The 23,678-nt window shown below is 39.1% G+C and overlaps 2 protein-coding genes and 2 long non-coding RNA genes across 13 annotated transcripts; 2 read left to right on the forward strand and 2 right to left on the reverse strand.

The window, feature by feature from the left end:
- Positions 1-2,152: 2,152 nt before the first annotated feature.
- LOC116200875 lies at positions 2,153-2,975 on the reverse strand. Its single transcript, XR_004155757.1, has 2 exons — positions 2,870-2,975; positions 2,153-2,761 (listed from the first exon to the last, which is right to left on the reverse strand). It is a non-coding gene; the product is annotated as an uncharacterized LOC116200875 (long non-coding RNA).
- On the forward strand, positions 2,514-8,044 carry LOC116200873 (formin-like protein 20). Of its 10 annotated transcripts, XM_031531823.1 has the most exons (6): positions 2,887-3,024; positions 5,152-5,220; positions 5,392-5,576; positions 6,516-6,643; positions 7,119-7,125; positions 7,417-8,044. In XM_031531823.1, exons 2-6 carry the CDS (start codon positions 5,175-5,177, stop codon positions 7,762-7,764), a joined length of 714 nt encoding a protein of 237 aa, XP_031387683.1. In that variant the 5' UTR covers positions 2,887-3,024; positions 5,152-5,174; the 3' UTR covers positions 7,765-8,044. The 10 variants fall into 10 exon arrangements, 5 of the variants coding, with proteins under 5 accessions (XP_031387683.1, XP_031387681.1, XP_031387684.1 ...); XR_004155754.1 differs by lacking the exon at positions 5,152-5,220 and adding an exon at positions 2,514-2,655 and having other exon boundaries at positions 2,787-3,024; positions 5,392-5,556; positions 6,476-6,643; positions 7,119-8,044; XM_031531821.1 differs by lacking the exon at positions 2,887-3,024 and having other exon boundaries at positions 4,985-5,220.
- Positions 3,433-4,885, reverse strand: LOC116200874. The gene is made up of 2 exons (XR_004155756.1): positions 4,585-4,885; positions 3,433-3,807 (listed from the first exon to the last, which is right to left on the reverse strand). It is a non-coding gene; the product is annotated as an uncharacterized LOC116200874 (long non-coding RNA).
- Positions 8,045-15,186: 7,142 nt separating the features above from the next.
- On the forward strand, positions 15,187-21,827 carry LOC116200872 (beta-galactosidase-like). Its single transcript, XM_031531820.1, has 19 exons — positions 15,187-15,591; positions 15,796-15,891; positions 15,969-16,081; positions 16,224-16,290; positions 16,377-16,469; positions 16,605-16,748; positions 16,988-17,076; positions 17,187-17,292; positions 17,373-17,460; positions 17,698-17,816; positions 18,098-18,262; positions 18,495-18,670; positions 18,769-18,878; positions 19,101-19,210; positions 19,357-19,467; positions 19,546-19,656; positions 20,274-20,479; positions 20,695-21,031; positions 21,244-21,827. The coding sequence occupies exons 1-19, from the start codon at positions 15,238-15,240 to the stop codon at positions 21,352-21,354; spliced, it is 2,706 nt and encodes a 901-aa protein (XP_031387680.1). The 5' UTR covers positions 15,187-15,237; the 3' UTR covers positions 21,355-21,827.
- Positions 21,828-23,678: the final 1,851 nt, after the last annotated feature.

Here is a 23,678-nt window from a genome sequence, read left to right on the forward strand (position 1 = left end):
ATGGACGGAATGCTATGCAGTAGAAAAAATAAAAAATTTGTGCTATATTAGGAAATGATTTATATTTATGCTGTAGCGTGAAACAATAAAAAAAAAGTGTACATGAAAAACGAAGTTGAGGTGTGTCCGACTTGAATGCCTCGCAGACGACCCCGATTGAGGGGTAGGCGGCCGGCGGGGCAAGCCCCACCACCTCCTTCGATCCTAGCTGGGTTTTGCTTCTTTTTTTTTTTAATTTAATTTTCAAAATTTATTTTCTTTGTTTTTGCCCCTAACTTCTTATTTGTTATAAATGTCTCCACAAACAGGCTGCCATGTCAGCATTCTGTCCATTCCCACCATTTTTTTTACAGAATATGGACGGAATGCTATGCGGTGAAAAAATAAATTTTCATGTTGTACAAGCAAATGATTTAAATTTCTGCTATAGCGTGAAACAATAAAAAAATGTGTTGTACTTTGATATTTTCCCATATATATATATATATATATATGAAAAATGGAGTTGAGGTGTGTTCGACTTGAATGCCTCTAAATGTCCGGATTATTGGACAATATTTTATTGATAATAATCTTTTAATAAATTATTATTTATATAATATTTGATATATCATATTTCTTAAAATTTTTATAATATTAATTAATTATTAAATTTTTAATTTTTTTCATTTTAAATAAATATTTGTGGATTATGCAGTAATATAAAAGATTATATATTATGCAAACAATATTTTTTCAAGGTTTGTGTTTAATTTCTTATAGAGGGAAAGAAATCCAAATAAATTTAGAAATGGTGTAATGGAGAGGTACGTATTTTCCGTCCATAGTCAGAGGATATCATTAGAACCAATAGTCATGTCTATATATAATGAAGATTACAATCCGGAAAAACCTGTCTTTAAATATTAGTAAGGCTAACATTAGAATTAAGGAATGTGGGCAAACAAATATTATTCTTTAATAATAATAATAAGTCCTAAAAATTATAATTACTGAGAGACACCACTTGAAAAGACATTAAAAATATGTCTAAATACATTTAACAGACAAAATAGACCTTTTAAAATATGTTCATATACATTGATATTTTGACAAGATTAATATATGTATCATTTGATAATAAATTAGTATTTTTATATATATAGTTGTTGGAGATGGTTCAGGAGTTGGATTTCAACAGCGTGTCTCCCTCTTAGGCAGCTAGTTGTTGCTTTGTTAGGAAAAAAAGTAGCTTAGCAATTTCTTTTCGATTTTATTCATGTAGTGGATGTACTTGGCAGTTAAAAAAAGCCTCGTGTTGTTTTTTAGTCAGACAAGACAGACGTATGTTGCAGTTTCTCTGCTCTCTCTTGATTCTGCGCCTTGAGTGAGTGTGTGTAGGTGCTACTTGCTCGAGTAGCTTCGCACTATCAATAATGGATATACAAAAAATAATCTATAAGACTTCGTGCGCGTGGGCTTCATTTTAAAATTAATTTTACTTTTAATTTCACGCGTAGTGGTGCTCGTGATCTAATATATATATATATAGATAGATAGAACATATACATTAATCTCTTCGTAATTTTATACCTTCTGATATTGCGGAGGGAGCAAGTGGGTGTACAGTGGCAGCAAGGCCCCTCCACCTTCCCATACGAGGCCAAAGTCGACTTTAAGGTGCGTTTGTTTTCGCAACAAAATTTAACTCAACTCAACTCAACTTCATTTATTTTCAATTCAACATCACAATCGTTACTTTTTTTTTATTTTTTAAATATTTTTAACCATTCAATTCAATTTTTAATATTAAATTCTCTCAACTATTCATTACTTTTTCACGATTCAACAACATAATCATTACTTAATCATTATTTTCTCTCAATTATTTATTACTTTTTCACACTTTTTCTCATAATTCAACAATACAATTATTACAAACCAATTAAAATCAAAACTCAATTCAACTCAACTCTCAATCCAAACACACTCTAATTGCTTATAAATAAAATGAGGAGGCCCAAACTAGGGGTGATCGTTCCGGATATATATATATATATATATATATATTTAATGATATTTGGATCCTACCTTGTAAGGGATCGGTTCCAAAATTTTGGAATCAGACCCTATCCTATTCAATCCTGAAACCGAAACCTACTCGGAACTTGTATTATCCCTTAAATATACACTGCAAGGCAAATTGGTCCTTGAAATATATTATGTGTACTAATTAGTCCGAACGTTTCAAATATTTGAACCAATTGGTCTTTCCGTTCGAATAAATGCTGGTCCCTGACGGAGTTTGCCTCTCACGGCCGTTAACTGGCACAGTGAGGTCGTCCATAACCTGTGAAGCCCTCATCCCTTTCCCTGTTACAGACAATCCTAAAACCCGACAAGAAGAACGCAAAACAGCAAAGAATGCAAAACAACAAAAAAAACTTTCTTCCTGGAAGATTTTTGGCCGTCTTTCAGTTTCATGCTTTCCTCCAGCTTCCTTTCCTCCCTCCTTTCCTACTACTAAACCTCGGTGGCACTTCCGCCTGCTCGGATTGATTGTCTGCTTCTGTTGTGTCTGAATTTCGATCTCATCTTCTTCGTATCGAGCTCTTGATTCAGCTTATTCTTCGCTGCTCTGTCCCGCTCGTGTTCCAGTGGCTTCTCCTTAGCATCGTAAGCTTCTGACCCTATATTCTGCTGCAGAAATGTCCTTACCCGTGTAATGAGATTCTCATGAAAGCTTCGCAATTCGGACGAATTTGGTTGTATTAGCATTGTGCTGAAATTGTGAAGGAATTTCTTAGGCAATTGTTTGAGGAGCTAGAACAGTAGCAGGAAAATCGGGAGGTGAGGCGTATTTCCTAGATCACTTCAGGCGTATGCTCACCTGATCCAAGGAAGAGATGGGCGTCGTGCTGTTGATGTAACGATTCAACCAAACAACACACAGAACATCCTTTTGAGAACATTAAGGAAAGAACAGAGCTAGTCGATGCTCTACACAAGAACCGAACTCTGTCTAATCTCCCTAAGATCACCCAGGTTAGGCCTTCTTCCTTATGAAACTTTAGAATTCTACTGTGAAAAACTGAAACGAAGACGAAAGATGATCTTACGCTTAACGATCACTAGTATGAGGAGTTCGTCATTAAGTAAGTCCTTCGTGGTTTGTTGTTTGATGCAGCCGACACTGATAATATGGGGGGGGGGGGGGGGGGGGGGGGGGGGGGGGGGGGGGGGGGGGGGGGGGGGAATATGACCAAATCTTCCAATTGAGGCTCACAGGCTAAAGTGGTACCATCAACCGGGCTCTTTTCAAGTATTTGAACTGAACGAAAGGAGAAGAAACCTGGATATGGAAGAAAGCACCATCTAAATGAGCCAAGACTCCAGGAGTATTCTAGGCTAATAATATGGTAGGAGAGGTACAGAGATATTTTACGCAAAAAGTAAAACAAAGAAGAGCAGAGACAAGTAGAAGTTACTGGCCCGGCTCAAATTCTGAAATTATAAAATTAATGCCAAAAACAGAAAAAAAAAACAATGTTTAAACAACTTCGACACAATCAACAGCATAGGAAAAAATTTCCCGATGATCCTAACATACTAAAGACTGTTTTTGGAGTTATTCAAGTACTCCACAAGTCAACTGACATCTGAATATTCAGTCTCCAAGTAAACTATGTATTACATTTTCACGTCACAATAAATTACTTGCATAGCCTGCAAAACCTTTTGAATTTCACCCAGCTCCTTCTCAAGAATGTCCTCTTGAGCTGCTAATGCACGGGTGGCCTCTGAATTCTTCTGAGCCAAGACTGCAGTCTTGACACCAAAAGCGAAATGTAAAATAGACTTTTAGTCCCTTCAATCAGTCTTACACAAGATTAGACAACCTCGTCTCAGGTTAACAAGTAATAGAATAATTCAACGCTCTCAAATTTACGGCCGGGAATCCAATGATCATGCCAAAAATTGTCCCAGGGAAGAATAAAGTTGTAGGCACCGCGTAAAAGAACCAAATAAGTGTTGAGAGCACATATTTTAAATGGTCCTGTCGCTGGATATGCTGCTGAAAGAGCTCAGCCTCTCCTATAGTCTTAAGAAACTAATGTTCAACTTGGGATAATCTATGAGATCTTTGAATACTCAATCTAATCCGACAATTCATTCCTTGAGCAACATCTAAATTGTAAGCTCCTTCAAGAGGTTCTGGAAAGTGGAGCCAAGACATATATATATATATATATATATATCGACAAATCCCTAAGCTAATGGAAACATATGTCAATTTGTAATGAAGGCCCAATTTCTTTGATTTTCTAAATATATCATTTCTGTTGGCAGAAGTATATGATTTGAAACTATATGTACAAATGATATCCCCTTATTCAGACCACTCTCTCATACAGAACTATACTAATCCTTACAGCAAAACGGGAGATCAAAGTATGTAAGATTAGGTCTTTTCTGGCTCAAAATCAAACATTTTCTGCACAAGTTTGTAGGAAATGATGACAAGAGCTAGACTTTATCGCTTAATATACAAAACAAGCAATAAATCAGTGCTAGAAATAATCAGAACAATGATAAACTCACAACCTCAGCTATTGGTTCTTTCAATGCTTTCCGAGTAAGCCGAAACCTAATCCCGAGCTTCTCGAGCTACCGCGACAAGCCCCGTATTATTGTTGCAGAGCTTCTCAGATCCTCCTCCAATTTCTCAACTCTCTCCACCAAATTCAAATCCCGACCAGTTGAGGAAGTGCCGCCGGGGTTTAATAGTAGGAAAGGAGGGAGGAAAGGAAGCAGGAGGAGAGCATGAAACTGAAAGACGGCCAAAAATCTTCCAGGAAGAAGGTTTTTTTGCTGTTTTGCGTTCTTCTTGTCAGGTTGTAACAGGGAAAGGGAAAGGGATGAAGGCTTCACAGGTCAGGGACGACGTCACTGTGCCAGTTAACGGCCGTGAGAGGCAAACTCCGTCAGGGACCAGCATTTATTCAAACGGAAGGACCAATTGGTTCAAACGTTTGAAACGTTCGGACTAATTAGTACAAAGAATATATTTCAGGGACCAATTTGCCTTGCGGTGTATATTTCAGTGACGAAATTTTCAATTTCGTCCTTGTTCTTCCATGAACACAATCATCAAATCCGAATATTCAACAGGGCATCGAAGCTAGAGAGAGAATATGAGCGAAGTAGGTCCGAAGCTGTACGCAAACAAACATAAGAAAGGCAATCTCTCTGTCTCTCATTCGAATTCGATTCTTTGCTTTCTTAACTGGAAGAAGGAGGAGGAGGAGGAGCTGCTACTGCTGCTTCTGTTTCACCAGTTCAAATAGCCTCTTGATTGTTCTCTCTTTCTCTGTTTTTTTTTTTTTGGGGTATTTCGTTCCCATGGAACAGCACAGTTGAAGCAGGTCCACGAGCTGAAGCAGGTCGATGCCGCTGCAAGGTCGTACACTATGGGGACTCCGCCTCCCCAGCCACCTCCGCCCCCCAAGGAGTCCTTCGCCCGGCTCTATAAGTTCCTTTGGCCTCTTCTACTGACCGTCAATCTCGCTTTTGGAGGTCCTATCCCATTCCAATTTGTAATTATGCCCATCTCTTTGTTTCTGATTTGCCTTTTGGATGCTTCTATGCTCGCCCTTCGATACGATAGTTTGCTATACATGATGCATCTGTACGGCTGATCTTGTCACTATAGCTGAGCGGCTTTGTTGGGGAAATAATGCTGTGCTTGCTTGCCTGTGATTATCGAATCGAATGCATGTAGTACTGAATGCTGTACGCAACTTTCTGCTGTTGCTGGTTTTTGCTCTTTTTATGTCTCTTCTAGCTATGCTGCTGTTGTTGGTAGATCAATGTTTTACTTCCTTAAGATTCATCAAAGAGTCGAATTTTTTTTTTCCCGATGCTGTAGTATCGAGCTGGTTTATAAGAGTCTTGGCGAGATGTGAACTCTCAAACAGAGTCTCTTTAAATTCTTGGGGCTTAACACGTTCGGTTCCACTTCACAGCAAGATTCAATTTTTGTGAATTGTGACAGTAGGTCATGGAACTTGCGTTGGCAATTTCCTTTGATGAGTTCTGGAAGTGTAAAGGCTTTGCTTTAATCTTCTTTGGGCTACATAGGAGGTCTTTGATTAGCAGGTTCTTCATGGCCTTATTTGGACTTATGGCACCATATACTGAAGCAGAATTAAGCCATTAAAAGCGACTTAGAACTTGTCACGCATAATTACATGCTTGTCTCGTCGCCAAATTCCAATTTCTGGTTAGGCTGGCTTTAGTTTTGTGAATTTTGCCTTCAACTCGAGTCTATGGATTGTTATGTGCCAATGTTATCATCCTCGTCTTGTACTTCTATTGTTTGACTTTGCTGCTTAATGCTTAAATAAGTCGAGGAATGCGTCTACATGATCTAGATCAATGAAATATTAGTTCTAAAACCGTGCTACTTAATTTGTGTGGCCTCCCAATTTTTCAGCTGCGTTTCTGTTTAGATGGGTTAATTGGACTTTGGACAGACTCGGGAGAGGCTAATAGAAAGGATTGATTATATAACCTGTCTCCAGGGGCATCTGCAGATGTTTAATCGTTTCCATGACATTATCTCTGGCCATCATTTCGAACCCTCAACATTTCCATTTCCCCAGTAAGTTCTCTATGCATTACTCATTTTCTATTAACCATTACATTCGAATATTATTAATATCATTATTATTTCTAAGGAATTTACATTGTCCAGTCTCAATTTCAACAGACTTAATTTCTTCTACCATAGCATCAAATATATTCTCAAACATCTCATGTGTCTATGGCCGGCAGTATTTGACACGACACGATAACACGACATGGATACGATACAGAGTTAAACGGGTTCGGGTTGGGATTTTTTGATATTCGGTCTAAACGGGTTCAACTCGTTTAGACACGGTTAATAAACGTGTCTTAACGGGTTGAACCCGTATAATCCGATTATACACGATTAAACCTGTTTATTTAGACGTATTTAATCATGTTGTTTAATCGTGTAACCTATTAATCCGTTTATCTAACTGAATTTACCAAAATACACTTCCACTAACCTTAATTTTGAAATTTCCTCTTCCTGTAAACTTGTTCACCAGATTCATTCAACTTGAGCTTCCAATTCCAGTCTTCCAGATCCCAAATTTCCGTTCCGCCTCCACCTAAGTCACGAAGCCTCCACAGTCCTGAATCCTTCCGTCATTCTGCTCGACCTCGACCCCGGCTCGGCCCGGCAACCTCGGCCCCGCAACCGCGACCCTGCGACCCTTGACTCAAGCCCTCTCTCCGACCTCAGACAAAGCGACGTCACCTCGATCCTCGACCTCAGACGAAGTCGACCTCGACCCCGGCTCGGCCCCGCAACCTCGACCCCGGCTCGGCCCCACAACCCCGACCCAACTTCGAGCTTCCAATTCCAGTCTTCCAGATCCCAAATTTCCGTTCCGCCTCCACCTAAGTCACGAAGCCTCCACAGTCTTGAATCCTTCCGTCATTCTGCTCGACCTCGACCCCGGCTCGGCCCGGCAACCTCGGCCCCGCAACCGCGACCCCGCGACCCTCGACTCAAGCCCTCTCTCCAACCTCAGACAAAGCGACGTCACCTCGATCCTCGACCTCAGACGAAGTCGACCTCGACCCCGGCTGGGCCCCGCAACCTCGACCCCGGCTCGGCCCCGCAACCCCGACCCCGGCTCGGCCCCGCAACCCCGACCCCGGCTCGACCCCGCGACCTTGGCCCTATGAGTGGGTGTCCTCATGCGTTGGTTTCCCTTTCGATTTGAGAAATGTTTGTTGTCTACATCCGTCCTTATTGGAGCAAGATCAAACCATGCTGAGTAACTAGCACTTGGAATTCCCATTTATTGGCTTTGCTCTTTTCTTCTTGCTGCTTTCGATAGATTGCTTTTACTTTAGAAATTTAATTTCTTGCCTTCTTTTTTGTCACGTTCTCTAGTTATCATTTTCCTTGATACCAATAGGACAATTGAGCATCTCTACTAATTTAAAATTCCGATTTAGGTATTGTCTTTGATGTCATCGCTCTACATTACCTAAAAAAACAACAATATATTAGTGAAAACAAGAATTTAAACAGAGATGATTCATTCTCCCTGCGCCTCAATTTTCAGCTGTTCTCGCTTTTCATGCTGGGATGATGGTCGAAAATTTCTCTCTTTAAAGCTGTACCACATGCTTTTGCCCTTCCATAATCGACAAGTATTGGCCTTTAGGCGAGAGAAAATCTGTGTCTTGTCCAGTAGATGAGGATTCTTATAATTTCCCCGTTAATGTTTGATGAAATTTTTTACTCTTGATGCTTCCTGGTGGCGGTTTGGCTGATTGTGGTTTAAGGCTCCCTTTCGGTATGCGTTGCGAACACTTTCATTTGCGTGTTCTTTCATTTTGGAAGCGCAATGATATGATGCTGTTACAAGTTATTGTAATCTATTTTAAGACTAGACTTATATCTCACGATCTTTCTTCTTCCTCGATTATGGTCCATTTCTATGAATATCCTTGAAGCAAGTTTACTTGCTTTCTCATATATGCGTCACTAAAAAATGAAATGAGCATGATTAACTTTTTAGAAATTTTTGTTTGGAATAAACGGGTCGTAATCGTGTTAATGTGTCGAATAAACGTGTCATGTTAACGTGTTGAATAAACGGATCGTGTTAACGTGTCCGGGTAATCGGGTTGATCGAATAAACGGGTCATGTTAACGTGTTCGGGTAACCGGATTGATCGAATAAACGGGTTGTGTTAACTTGTTCAAGTAACCAGTTATAATCGTGTCGTGTATGGACACGTGTACTTATTATGATACGTTTCGATAAACAGGTTTAAACGAAACATGTCCGGGTTGACACGGATATAAACAGGTCGTGTTCGTGTTTCCAAAACTTGACCCGTTTAATAATCGTGACGTGTACGGATTATGACTTCGATGACACGAATCCGTTTAGATACGACATGTATAAACACAACACGACATGAATTGCTACCCCTACATGTGTCCATGTTAACGACAATTCTAATAAAAATTACTAATAATATAACATAATCATTCACTGCCACTGCATAATATCCTTTTAGAATTAAATTTATGCAAAGGCCCCGCGCATCTTGACTAATTTCCCATGTAACTTACCCTTCATTTTTGGACCACCCATGTAACTTACCTGAATATGTGAATTGAAAACGCTGACATTCGAAGGGAATTAGTCCCTTTTAACTAAGAAAAATAATCTCAGGACTAATTCCTTTATCTAAATACTTTTGTATCGCAAACAGTATTAAATTTGATCTCTGTAACTGTAGTTACTTTTCTATTTCTATCTTTTTTTTTCTTTTTCTATTTTCATCCCGCTTAGTTAATCATTTTTCTATTTTAGTTCTATATGGTTGCTTATTATTCTTTTTTTATCTTTTTGTAACTTTTTTTTGTGAAGTATAGTTGATGTATAAAATATGTAAGGTCCACAAAATAAATTTCCACATATGATTTCATTTCCATTTGAACCAACTCGACCCAAATTTAACTTTGGTTCGTACATGGTTTCGTGTTTACCCATAAGGGGGTTTTTAACCTCGAATTTGTTGTTTCTCTCTTCCTTCACTGTGAGCTTTCATTGCCTGGCTAGGCGACTCTTCAATTGATGTAGTAACAAAAATATGAAGATTGACGTCGGTACCTCATTCGAAGGAAGGTACCAGATCGACTTCTAGTTGTAGCGGATACATCCTTACCCCCTCTGCATATTGCTTGTGAGTGACTGATTCTTTGTCCCTGTTTGAAATTATGACCTTGTCCACTTCTCAACTGATATGTCGTTTAACCATTCATAAGCTCTTGGATTGATCCTCTTCATCACCTCCATTGATTCTTCAAATTGCTAAGCTGTGATTAAAATAGCACATAGCCAGAATGCTTTCTTGAGCTCCGCTGTAGCCTTCCACTTCTTGATGCGGTTGGCCCATAGATGCCTACAACAGTACCAATGAGGAGCACCTTGACAAACTTCATTTGATGCAGCATCCAGACCTTCAATGGGATTAAGTCTAAGTCAATCATTTATGGAGGGACATAATAAATGTATAAAGTAACCCTATAAGGATTACTTAATATATGATAGCACTAAATCAAGGACTTGCTTGATGTATACAACATAATGTAAGGAGTATGTATACAACATAATGTAAGGAGTACTTAACGATTCACAGTAAGATATAATTGACTTCTGCATGTCTGAAATGAAAGCATATTTGCTTCCAGTTAGGTCTCCCGAATCCTCCATCGTTGTCTCAAAAACTAGCTCCAATTGTCTTTATTATCAACTTCTACAATTGTAAAAGCAATCACATAGAATTAGTTGCTCCCATATTGAGTCACAACATCTAATAACTGCCCCCAATAGTACCCTTTCAGGAAGCAGCTATCCAATTCAATTAGAGGCCTACAGCCTATCAATAATTCTTGCAAGCTTCCAAACAAATATAAAACCTCTCAAATTCATGTGAATCAGGAAAGAATTGCAGTAAGATACTTGAACTTAGATTATGTTTGACAACTCATTATAGTAGTCTCGCAATCTTTCATATTGCTTCTCTTCTTCGCCTTCACAAATCTTTCATGCACATTACACTACTCTATACATCATGGCATCATTCAACAACACTCTATAATTGGCCTTCATCAAGTCAAATGCCTCATGTCCAGTTCTGTTTGACTAGGCCCTTACAGTGGGCACCAACTTCTGTACAACCCATTCTTTTATTGCTAGCTCGTTGTCGCATGTCTATTGCAAGTATGCTCAGGATAATATGCTTTCACTTGGAAACTTTTACTGTTATTGTTTATAGAGCATAATATAGCCCACTTACATGCATCATCATCCTCCCCTCTCTCAACACACTCTACCTTCACCCTTTTTGAGTTATTTTTTACAAAGTCTACCTCCCTCCCCATGTCAATATTCAAATCCCTCATAGCATTTTTGAAAACTTCCAGATTTTCAAATTCCTTCTCAAGTGTTATCAAGACATGCTAATTCTCTTCTCTTTGGATAAATATTGGAGATCTCCTTTCACCATCTTCATCGTCTTTATCACTGTGAATTGACCTCAACTCTTCAATTTCATAGCCATCAACATAATCATCCTTAGATGCATTTCTTGCAACAAAATCAGGTGTATAAGGTCCAGTTCCATTTCCTGCATTCTCCATCATATCAACTCCAACTCCTCCAAAAGTATTCTTGAACCTCCCTTTTGTATTATAACTTGGAAACCTGGTTGTTGACTTGCTATTGCTCTTGCTCTTGTCTCTTGCATACTTCCTTTTCACCTTGCATGGACTCTTCATTCTATTGCCTTCTTCCGTAGATTCACTGTAGTTCTCAAACTCCTCTAGGCCAGGCTGAGTGGATGATAAAAATTACTCAATTTCATCTTGCACATTGCAGTCATACAACGCATATCCCATTTTGTAGGTACTATCCTCTACACTATCATCATCATTACGACTAGAATATGCTTATGGAGGATCCTCTCCTTTTGTAGCTTCATCTTGTCTTCGGCCTGATATTGAGCAGTTTCTTGTTGAAGTTTTTCTTGTTGCCCTTGAAGTTCCTCTTATTTCCTTTGAAGTTCCGTAACCTCCTCTTTAGGTAATTCCTCTACTACTTCTACTAAAGCATGCTCAAAGTACAAATGCACCTCATTTGTATATTGTGCTATATCAACCAAAGATATTGCATCTGCGTCGGTCTTCAACTCTTCCACGGCCACCTCAAAGTCATAGAAGATTGAATTTTTAAAGTAGCAAGCCGTTGGTTTGCCGACATATTTATCACCAACCAAACTTTCTATCCCAGCTGCAGTAAAGGTATTAAGATCAACATTTCTCTGCACCTCTTCAACACCACTTTCTTAATGCAATTTGGGGTCAGTAACAAATTTCCCTCCAGGATGAAGAACCACATTAACTTTCTTCCATATGTACCTGTGAAAAAACCTCTCAATTAGGAAAACCTTGGCATCTAAGCAGCATTCCATCGAAGTAGTTCGTATGTCCAATGCAGACTGATTAAACTCAATAAAGTCACACAAACCATCCTTGCAACATCTAAAAACATCTTTTTTGCCATGTACTCCACAACCGAAACCCAACCTCAATGTCTCAAAGAGATGGGGAAGTACCTTCTCTCGCGTACGAACCTTTCATCAAATTGCATGATGACGATGGAGATTGGAACACCCCTACACCTTGATTGCACACCTTGATAACGATAATTTCCTGTGGACGAACTTTTCGTTTGGCTCTCGCTCTTCAATTTCTAAGACAGAGGGAAACAATTTTCCCACCTCAAAGGAAAGATAGGAGATTATATAGGATTGAGGAATGAAAAATTAAAAAAAAAAGAGTAAAAAGATTGATTTGATGTAAACATTTTTCCGTTAACATTTGACGAATTAATGGACGGAAGGACCGTTTTGATGCCTGACCCTAACTTGATGTAAACTCTCAAGGGACCTAATTAACCTCTTAGGGGCCAAATTGAAACCCTCAAACCTGATTAATGACAAGAAGTACCCAATTGATAGGAAAAATAAGTAAAGGATCAAATTGATACAAAGTTTAAATCTCATGAACGAAACAGTTTATTTAATCTACTTTTAATCCTTGAGAACATAAGATATAGAGGGAACACCAAAGGATATCACATCATGAGCTGAGGGAACGTCAAAAGGAAAAGGAAAGCTCTCGTCGATCAAACGAAGTTGTCTCAATCTGAGTCTATAGACGATAGGTTTTAATTGTGAGACGAAGAATGGAGTGGACCCACTCAGTCTCCAGCATGAGGCTCTCCTAAGTGGGGCTTTGGCCCTGTCTCCCACTGCTACGTGGCAAGGGGGAGACGCGCGTCAAATACGCACGCAGCTGGAGAACCAGCTGCGCGCGCCTGCCAAGAGACGCCAAGCAGCCAATCTTGGGTTGCCGTGTCGCAGCCCATGCCCCCTTTTTTTTTTAATTTTTTTTTTCAATCCGTCGCCTCGCTCTCTTCACTTCCATTTTCTGCTTCTCTTCATGATGCTGCCATTGAAGCCCAGGTGTGGAGCTTCCTTCCCCATCGGAAAAAGGGTTTTTGAGTTTTGGATTCTTGGTTCGATTAGATGTGGATCTGTGCTTGTTGGGGCGAGTGGAGATGCGGCAATTGGGGGCCGATTAGATGTGTCTGTGTGGGTGTGGCAGGGAAGGAGAATGGAGGAGAACGATGGAGATCCGTGTGGGTGTAGGTGTGCGATTCGATCTTGGTTCGATTTGATTCTAGAAGAGAACGATGGAGGAGGCAAGGGTAGAGGTCTGATGTCGATTTTGCCGGTGGCTCAAGGTTGTGGTCTGATACATTCACTAAAGGAAGCAAGGGAGGAGATGATAAGGGCTTCTGTCGATTTCGCCGGAGCTTGAGCCGACGCTAGACGGAAATGAGGAAAGGTCCTCCCATGGCTGCCGTCCCTTTACTACCTTCTTCTCCTCCGTTTCCTTCCCATTTAATATATATTAATTATAATTTATATAATATTACTATAATTAACAAATATTAATTATATATATTATTAATTAAATTATTTAATTAATATAATAATATATGTGAGTTCTGATAAGAGATATGAAAATCAGAGATTCATTGAAGTATGTGTCTCTTTTTTTTAAAAGAGTAAATTGATAAATTGATCTTACAAATATACATGTTACATCAAATCTGATCACAAATTTTTTTTATATTAAATTGAATCATGAGAGATAAAGTGTACATTAAATTCGATCTCAAGAAATTTTTTACATCAAATTGAAACTTGAGAGATTAAGTGTACATCAAATAAAATCTTGAGAGATTAAGTGTACATCAAATTTGATCTTCCGTCAGAATACCGTCAAAAAATGAATGGACGAGAGCACCAGTGATTGAGGAGGATGTGTAGGGAGAAGGAAGTTTTTTCCGTCCCCGATTGAAAAGTGAGGGAATTGTAAGAAATACTTTTTTTTAAGACAAATAAAAATGAGGAATAATAAAAAAATGTGAGAAAACAATCAAACAATCACACATCAACTGTTGAATGCCAGATCAGATTGTTCTATCCATTTTTGGACGGCATTCTAACGAAAGGTCGGATTTGATGTACACTTAATCTCTCAAGGTTTAATTTGATATAAAAAATTTCTTGAAGTCAGATTACACTTAATCTCTCAAGTTTCAATTTGATGTACACTTAATCTCTCAAGATTCAATTTAATATAAAAAATTTCTTGAGATCGAATTTGATGTACACTTAATCTTTCAAGGTTCAATTTGATGTATATTTAATACCTCAACGTTAAATTTGATGTAAAAAAATTTTTGAGATCGAATTTAATGTATACTTAATTTTTCAACGTTCAATTTGATGTAAAAAAAATTTTGAGGTCGGATTTGATGTAAGTATTTCTAAGAGATCAATTTATTCTTTTAAAAATTTAGTTTAACGAGACGACTATGGGGGCAGAGCGAAGCCCAATTCAGAGATTCAAAATCAAGAGACCATTAGAGATAGTGTGAGAGTTGAGAGATGAGACGAGAGAGTCCAAAAGTTGGACTGGGGAATCCATAAAGGTCCACCAAAGAACTGGGGCCCACCCTCACTTTCAATAATCAAAACCCTCTGCTTCACGCCACTCTCGCTCACTCAGGTGCGAAGCACCTTCCTATTTTAATTCCTTTCCCCGGTTATTGAAAAATGATACGCATAATGCTTTTTCTCTTTTTTAATTGCCATCAATTGGCATCCGGGCAACTGGTGCATATCTCGATTAATTCACCTCTTGAGATTTACATGTTAAACTATGCTGCTAGGTCCAAGGGAATTCAAATCATAGCAAAGAGTATGAAATAATGCAGATAATTAACCGGTCAAATTCCATGAGATTATGCATTATATATATATATATTATGTATAATACCCAGTTTTGTAGATCTCATGCCTCAATTTTGCTTCCCAATGACAACTCTGGACATATAATAATAATAATATGCCATCATGCCAGCATAGGTTGCACAAAATAATTGAATGTCTTCTAGCAGCCAAAAAAAAAAAAACATGAATGTCTTGTTTGCTTTTCTTCTTCATCCAATCCCAGTTCACACATATGTGTTGTATCGTTCTTCTTGGGGTGAAATGAAACAACGCGTAAGCCGAAATCTTTTGTCTCTCCCCTTAAAGAAGCAGGGAATAAAGTTGCCCATTAAGAAAGAAGGCACAGAGCAAGAAGAGAAAGAAAAGGCCAATTGCTTGGTTAGGGAGAGGGGCAGGCAGGCGGGCAGAGTGTGCTGTGGCGCCATTCACTCTGTAATGGGACTAAGAGAGCCTGTCATGTGGAAGAACTTGTTCTGGGTTTTGTCGTGCCTATTGTGGGTTTCTTTTTCTTCTGTTGAAGCCTCTGTTACTTATGATTATAAGGCTATCACTATCAATGGCCAAAGAAGAATCCTTTTCTCTGGATCCATACACTACCCAAGAAGCACCCCAGAGGTATTCGTCTTTCTTCCTACCTAACAATTGCAAGTGATGTACCATTTATTTATTTATTTCTTTGGTGATAGTGTAGCTCTTTAGAATGGTTGTAGCATAGATTAGAACTGTGAATTTGAGAAAGGTTGTTGAGAATTTGAGGAGAAAGGAGTTAATATTCACAAATTAATTTTGTCCTTGCTGTTCAAATTTTCGATGTTGCAGATGTGGCCTGATCTTATTATGAAAGCAAAAGCAGGAGGAGTTGATGTGATTCAGACTTACGTTTTCTGGAATGGGCATGAACCTACACAAGGAGAAGTAAATAAAAATAAATAAAGCTTAAGATTTAACTCTGTTGTTCATCATTTTTATTTTTTCTGGTTTTGTTTTGGCAGTACAATTTTGAGGGGAACTATGATCTAGTAAAATTCATTAAGTTGGTGGAGCAAGCAGGTCTGTATGTTCATCTCAGGATCGGCCCTTACGTGTGTGCTGAGTGGAACTTCGGGTACCACTGACACTTCACACATCTTATTTCAGTTTACTTCCAGAAGTAGAAATTATGTTTTAGTTTGAATTGAGGTATTGATGGCTGAACTTGATCATTTTTTCCTTTTTCTTTTCCTTCTTTCTGGCAATTTTACTCCCAGTGGGTTTCCTGTTTGGCTTAAGTACATTCCAGGGATGAGCTTCAGAACTGACAATGAACCTTTCAAGGTCAGCACGTTGTTTCAACCGTAGCTTCCATAGATGTTCTACTTGGTTCTGACTCATTGATCTATTCCTTTTCCCCCTAAATAAAGAAAGAGATGCAAAAGTTCACCACAATGATTGTCAATATGATGAAATCAGAGAAATTGTTCGAGTCTCAGGGTGGCCCAATAATCCTCTCTCAGGTATAATAATATTCTAATGAGTTATATCTTACCAGTTCTGCTTTTGTCTGGATTCCTGGAACCTCTCTCAAGGAATAAATCACAGAATACAAGTGGATGATGTTTTAGTCATTTCTTCCATGAACCCTTTGGCAGATTGAGAATGAGTTTGGACCTGTGGAATATGAAATCGGTCAACCTGGTCAAGTTTACACGAACTGGGCAGCAAAGATGGCCATTGCTCAGGACGTAGGCGTCCCTTGGGTCATGTGCAAGCAAGACGATGCTCCTGATCCTATTGTAAGCATCACAAAGCTTCATATTTGTTGAAATTAAGCTTCTTTTAACACTAGAATGAGGGTCTTCAATAAATGTTTATCATGGCATTAGAGATGGAAGTCTGATTTTACCAAATTTTCTCTTTATGATGCCAGCAATTTTCTGCTAATGTCTTCTTACCTTTTCTTCTGCATTTCCAAGCTTTAGATCTATATTGTTTTTGGTAGTCATAACATTGTTTTTTTCCATCTTCCTGGCAGATTAACACTTGCAACGGTTTTTATTGTGACTACTTCTACGCGAACAAACCTTATAAACCCAAAATGTGGACCGAAGCTTGGACCGGCTGGTGAGTGCTAAGCACCATTTTCATGAGGAATAGAGCAAGTAACTAAATAACAATTTTAAGATATTTTATAGCTAGTGTTTGCTTCCTAATTTTTTTTTAAAAATCTGCAGGTACACTGAGTTTGGAGGTGCAGTCCCATATCGGCCTGCTGAAGATTTGGCCTTCTCAGTTGCTCGATTTATACAGAAGGGAGGATCCTATGTGAATTATTATATGGTACTCGACTGAACAAGTTTAATTTAGTGCAGTGGAAGAATCAATAATTAAGGTACATTTGTTTGGTTTTGACTTTTCAGTATCATGGTGGAACAAATTTTGGACGTACTTCTGGTGGTCCTTTCATAGCGACCAGCTATGACTATGACGCTCCTCTGGATGAGTTTGGTATGTAACAAGAGTTAGTTTACTTTCTTCTAAAGAGTTTGCTTTGTACAGTTTTGATAGCTGACTTTTATGCCTAGATAACAAAGCAGTGAGCTCTTAACTGATACTCGATATCGAACTAAAGAGTTCTTAAATATGTTGCATTTCTTCTCTTTTAAGTAACGGTACTGTTAATCATCAATAGTAGTAATAATAATCATCTACTTTTTCTTCTCTATCTTTATTTTCAATTTCCAGGGCTATTAAGGCAACCTAAATGGGGTCATTTGAAGGACTTGCACAGAGCAATTAAACTCTGTGAACCAGCTCTAGTATCGGTGGAACCAATTGTGATGTCCCTAGGACCCAAACAAGAGGTTAGATTTAGTTATATGACATTCCTTTTTTTTTTTTCCCAATAATACTTAAATGAGGAGATTGTTTTGCCCAGGCCAATGAACCCTGTGGATCCAGGTAAGTCTATCTAAATTACATATATGGGTGGCCTCACCTAGCACTATTCTTGCTTACTGAGCTTCAAACTCATGACTTATGTAAATGAGCATACACACGTCTCAACTTCTTTGCACTAACACTCAGAGTCCTAAGACGTTTGTTCCGTTCTAGTTTTGAAGTTGATTATATTCCTTCCCTGCAGGCTCATGTCTTTCAATCAAAACAAGGGACTTGTGCAGCGTTCCTTGCAAATTATGACACAGAATACTTCGCGAAAGTTTGGTTCAGAAATATGCATTACAACCTTCCTCCTTGGTCTATCAGCATCCTTCCTGACTGCAAGAACACTGTATATAACACGGCACGGGTGAGAAAAGAATGCATCATTTCCATTTGGTTGTTAACATATGGTGTGATATGCTTATAAGCAACCGTCAGCATTTTAGAACTCTTGAAAGCCAATTTTGTTTGCTACATTTCCTTAAATATTCTGCCGTTTTTGATGATTATGTATAGTGGAAATCGGATAGCAGCTGCATGGCTGCTACTGTATTTCTAAATGAGTAGTAACTGACATTAAGTTTCTTCTACGAGAGCAGGTTGGTGCACAGAGCTCACAAATGAAGATGACGCCTGTTTCTGCTAATGGATTCTCTTGGGAGGCATACACCGAAGATGGCGGTGCTTTTGATGGTAGTGCATTTTCTACTGTTGGTTTGTTGGAACAGATAAATATTACAAGAGACGTTTCCGACTATTTGTGGTATATGACAGAGTGAGTATTAGTAGGCTATAGTAGCTATTTTACTAGACTATGTACTTGTGAAACTGCTGCATCTTGACTTGATGGTTATACCTTTTTGATTTCTGTAGTGTCTACATTGACCCGAACGAGGAGTTCCTGAAAACCGGACAATATCCTGTTCTAAAGGTCTTATCTGCTGGTCATGCTTTGCATGTTTTCGTCAATGGGAAATTATCAGGTGTGTTGCCAAAATCAACGGTAACATGTTATCACTGTTTGAGTGGTTGAAGTGAAAATTTTGGATACGCAGAAATATCTTAATGAGCCACTCGTAGTATTAGAGAGGTGTTCAGATCTTTCCTTTGATTTTGCTCCTTTCTCTTTTCAAGCATGCTTTGTGGCTTCCAATGTTTTGAGAAAGTTAATGGAAAAAAGGTACCTGCTCTTTGATGTTGGATAGGATCATCTTTTGGTAGCCTGGAATTCCCAAAATTAACCTTCAGTCAGGGTGTGAATTTAAGAGCTGGGGACAACAAAGTATCTCTTCTAAGCATTGCTGTTGGTCTACCGGTGTGCTCTCTCTCTCTCTCGCTCTCTCTTTCCCTCCCCTCTCTCTCTCTTTGTGCTTCTAATGCCCGTCTCCCCTCTCCTCCAATAAAAGCTTAATATTATATGTGAAGGCCTGTTAATATGTTTATTATATTGGACATTTTCAGAATGTCGGCATCCATTACGAGACATGGAATGCTGGGGTTCTTGGTCCCATTTCATTGAGCGGTCTCAATGAAGGATGGAGAGACCTTTCATGGCAAAAGTGGTTTTATAAGGTTAATTTCTCTTTGTCTCTGACTTCTCCATATTTTTGTCTGGAAACATGGAAGAATCATCATCCTGTTTTACTTTAGATTGGTCTTCATGGAGAAGGTTTGGATCTTCACTCTTTTATTGGGAGCTCTTTAGTTGAGTGGGCTGAAGAATCATTAGTTGCGGGGAACCAGCCGCTTACATGGTATCGGGTAAGTCTCTTAAAGCTATAGCTAATTGATCTCGCATAATGTTTGCAAATATCCTTCTATGAGATTAAGCAAGGTTAAAGTGATAAAGTGTATTTTTTTGTGTTTTTTTTTTTTTGGGGGGGGGGGGTGGGTGGGGGTGAAGCACGTGCAAAATCATGGCTTCACCTGGTTATAAGGTTTTGTTAGTTCGGAGATTATACAATCCTGCTTGTTAATTCCTTTTTCATCAAATGAATATATATATAATTTGGATAGAGGTTCACAAGAAAAAGTTTGGTGGTGTTCAATAAATTAAGTGCTTAAAAACTAAGCACTTAATTAGTTAAAGAAAGAAATATATAGGAAGAGTGTAGGAATGATAAGGATGAAAAAATATTTTGTGAGGGGAAGGGAGCACCTATAAGTGAAAAATGCTTATTTATTAAGTCAAAATTTTTTGCTTACTCATTAAGTGGTTTTTAACTCAATCATTAAGTAGATAATATCATTATCTTTCATCTTTGTCTTTCTCTCCTATTCATTTTCCCATGTAACTAATTTGTAACTAACTTTTAAGAACTTATTTAACTAACTTGTAAACAAACACAACCTTAGCATCTGTCAATATGTGTTTGCAGACAACTTTTGATGCCCCAGTAGGAGCGGCACCATTGGCTCTTGATATGAACAGCATGGGCAAAGGTCAGTTGTGGATAAATGGGCGAAGTCTTGGTCGATATTGGCCTGCATATAAAGCCACTGGTGCTTGCGCGAATTGTAGCTATGCAGGCGAATACAATGAGAAGAAGTGCTTGACTAATTGTGGAGAGGCTTCTCAGAGATGGTAAGAGAAATATGACAACCCTTTTACTACGATTTATATGCAAAAGTACCGTGGTGACAACCTCTGGTTTTATTCAAGTGGCTGAAAAACCATTTGAGAGATCACGGCATGGATCACATATGGCTCGTCCTGCCGGGTTTAGCACATTGTGACTTCCCACATGGCTTTGTGAAATGTCCTAAATTGACTTTGATCCATGGCCCTGTGGTTTTCAGGTACCATATTCCTCGCTCATGGCTGAATCCGACAGGGAACCTGTTGGTTGTTTTTGAAGAGTTGGGAGGGGACCCTAGTGGAATTTCCTTGGCGAGGAGAGAGATAGACACCGTGTGTGCCAATATATATGAGTGGCAACCCACCCTCATGAACTGGAAGATGCATGCCTCCCAGAGGGTCAACAAACCCCTCCGACCCAAGGCTCACTTGTGGTGTTCATCGGGCCAGAGAATATCGAAGATAAAGTTTGCTAGTTTTGGAACGCCAGAAGGGTCATGTGGGAGCTTCCATGAAGGGAGATGTCATGCCTTCCACTCGTACAATGTTTTTGAAAGGGTATGTACATTCTTTCTCCTTCCCTTTACTTTCAGAATAGAAAGTATATGCATCCTGTCATATTTTGGATTCGCATGAGGCCAAAATTTGATTCCCGGGTACTGGAGGAGTTGTGCTTACCTCCTAGGTTATGCCAAGATGGTGGAAGGTTAGACTAGGAAAGTATCTGGCATTATCTAAATATGAAGTGAACGCTGGTTTCCTTCTTGCAGACTTGTCTAGGGCTAAATTCGTGCTCCGTGACAATTGACCCTGAAATCTTTGGAGGAGATCCGTGCCCGAACGTCATGAAGAAACTCTCGGTGGAGGTCATTTGCATCTGATACCGAGCCTAGAGAACTCATCTGATCAATTTTTGGAGGAATCATATACCTTGGTAAATTAAGTCGGCACTTTTCAAATGTTCAAGATCTCTTCTTCTCAGACAACCCGATTCTTTGTCCAGCTTTTCCAGGGTGAAGTTGCACAGCTACACAACACACCTCTTGGTTCAAAGCCGTATAGGGTCCAACAATCATTGGCAGACCTGCTAGGTATACATAAGATGACCTCCTCTTCCTCAGGCAATCAATCGATTCATTTCTCGTGACTTGCAGAAGTACTTGGAAAGAAAAGTTGCAATTGGAGCAACTGAAACTCTAGTCCATTTGCTTAAATTATAGTTCTAAAATGCTCGTTTTTAATAAAATATCGTGTTACATTTTGAATGTTATAAACTATATGGAACCTCCTTACAAGAAACTTCTTCATCAGCCTCTTTTCCTTTGTAAAAAGTATATATACAAGGCTTATCACAGTCCTCTCCGTTAAGCATAAAACATAGGGAGAAAGATAGAAATCAAGATCATGATATTATGGAAAACTCATCAAATTAGTTTGTGATTGAGTTCGGTGTAATTATGAGGAACAATTATCCAATATATTCTTCGCCGTGCAAACAAAAATGACACTGTACATCGTAGCTGTTGGTCAAGATTCACTTGAAATTGAGTTGAATTTGGCTGCCAAAACTAAGTAATAGAAGCTAAATTTCTATTAAATGCACTCAGTCTGCCCCATTAAGTATCCGAAATTTAAATGGGTCTTCACTAATCTAGGCTCGAGTGACGTCGGTTCATTAAAATGGACAAGTCAAACAAAACGACTGTTACATTACAGTCATCTTACTACAACAATCACAACGCATAAACAAAGTCCAAAGTCATCGTCTAACACTATCTTTGTGCAAACAAAACCATTTTATTTAGAGGAAACAATTTCCATGTTGAATAACTAATAATAGACACATCAAATAGCCAGCAACATAAAGAAAGTTTAAAATTGATTTAAAATTAATGTATGTAAGAAACATATAATAGCAAACAAAGCCGAGGACAGCCCAAATTCCAAGCCAAGCCCAACGACAGATAGCCCAGTGACCTGAAGTGAGGGAAGTATAGTAACCAGTTTGTATTACCGAAGTCTATTGTACTTATGCATTCGAAACGCTCAACTAAAACTAGTCAGTGCTCACCCATGAATAGTGCCATTCAAGCTATGCAAGGACAAGTTTTTGTAGCGGGAAGGAGGGAACAAGATAACAGACCAAACTCGGAGGCTGAGTTAAGTCAGACCTCGTGTAATATTGAAATTTTCCGAGCTTTAGATCCGGAGGAAAGAGGAGATATGGTGGAATTGGGTGACACCGGAGATGGAAGAACAATCAAGGATGCTATGGTGTCTAGTGATTCTATGGAAGTTATTCCAAAAACTATCGAGACAGTGGCTATGGAGGTCTCCCAAGTTGGGGAGCATAAGCAGGCGGATGCTAATTGAATCACCTTCCTGGTGTAGTCTCTATATAATCTTACCATTGTTAATTATGCGGATATTCTCATGGAATTCCAGGGGTGCAGGAAGTCCTCGTTTCAATCGAGTACTAAGGGACTACCTAAGAGAAGTAAAACTGAACATGGTGATCATCCTAGAACCAAGAATAAGTGGCTCAATAGCTGATAGAGTTTGCAATAGCTTTCGAGATTTTTCCTCGATAAGAATTGAAGTGCAGGGTTTTTCTGGTGGCATATGGCTTTGGTGGAACCCACAAAAGGTATCTATTTCCCATGTTAGTAGATTTTCCCAAGCTATACATTTTAGGGCCAAGTGGGGAGGAGATGGCATTTGTGGATTATGGTAGTGTATGTTCGTAGGGAACTTTGGACTGACCTGAAGCGAATTTCTATCGGGATTAATGAGCAATGGCTAGTCATAGGGGATTTTAATTAGATCGCTGATACCACGGAGAAGATTGGGGGAGCACCAACTAATCCTGTGGCATGTTGTTCATCACGATGTGGGGGACCTTCTGCCATCGGGTCATGCCCTTTGGCCTCAAAAATGTCAGGGCAACCTATGTCAGAGCTATGGTTACACTCTTCCATACGTGGACGACATGATCGCCAAGTCGAAGGAAGGAGAAGATCACCTCGTCAACCTGAAGAGCCTCTTCGACCACCTCAAAAAATACAACCTCTGACTCAACCTGGCAAAGTGCACCTTCGGCGCCAAATCGAGGAAGCTGTTGGGGTTTGTGGTCAACAAATGTGACATCGACGTCTATCCAGACAAGGTGAAGGTAATCAAGGAACTGCCCCCGCCATCGACCGTA

The sequence above is a fragment of the Punica granatum genome, chromosome 3, assembly GCF_007655135.1.
Source record: "Punica granatum isolate Tunisia-2019 chromosome 3, ASM765513v2, whole genome shotgun sequence".
Classification (NCBI taxonomy): domain Eukaryota; kingdom Viridiplantae; phylum Streptophyta; class Magnoliopsida; order Myrtales; family Lythraceae; genus Punica; species Punica granatum.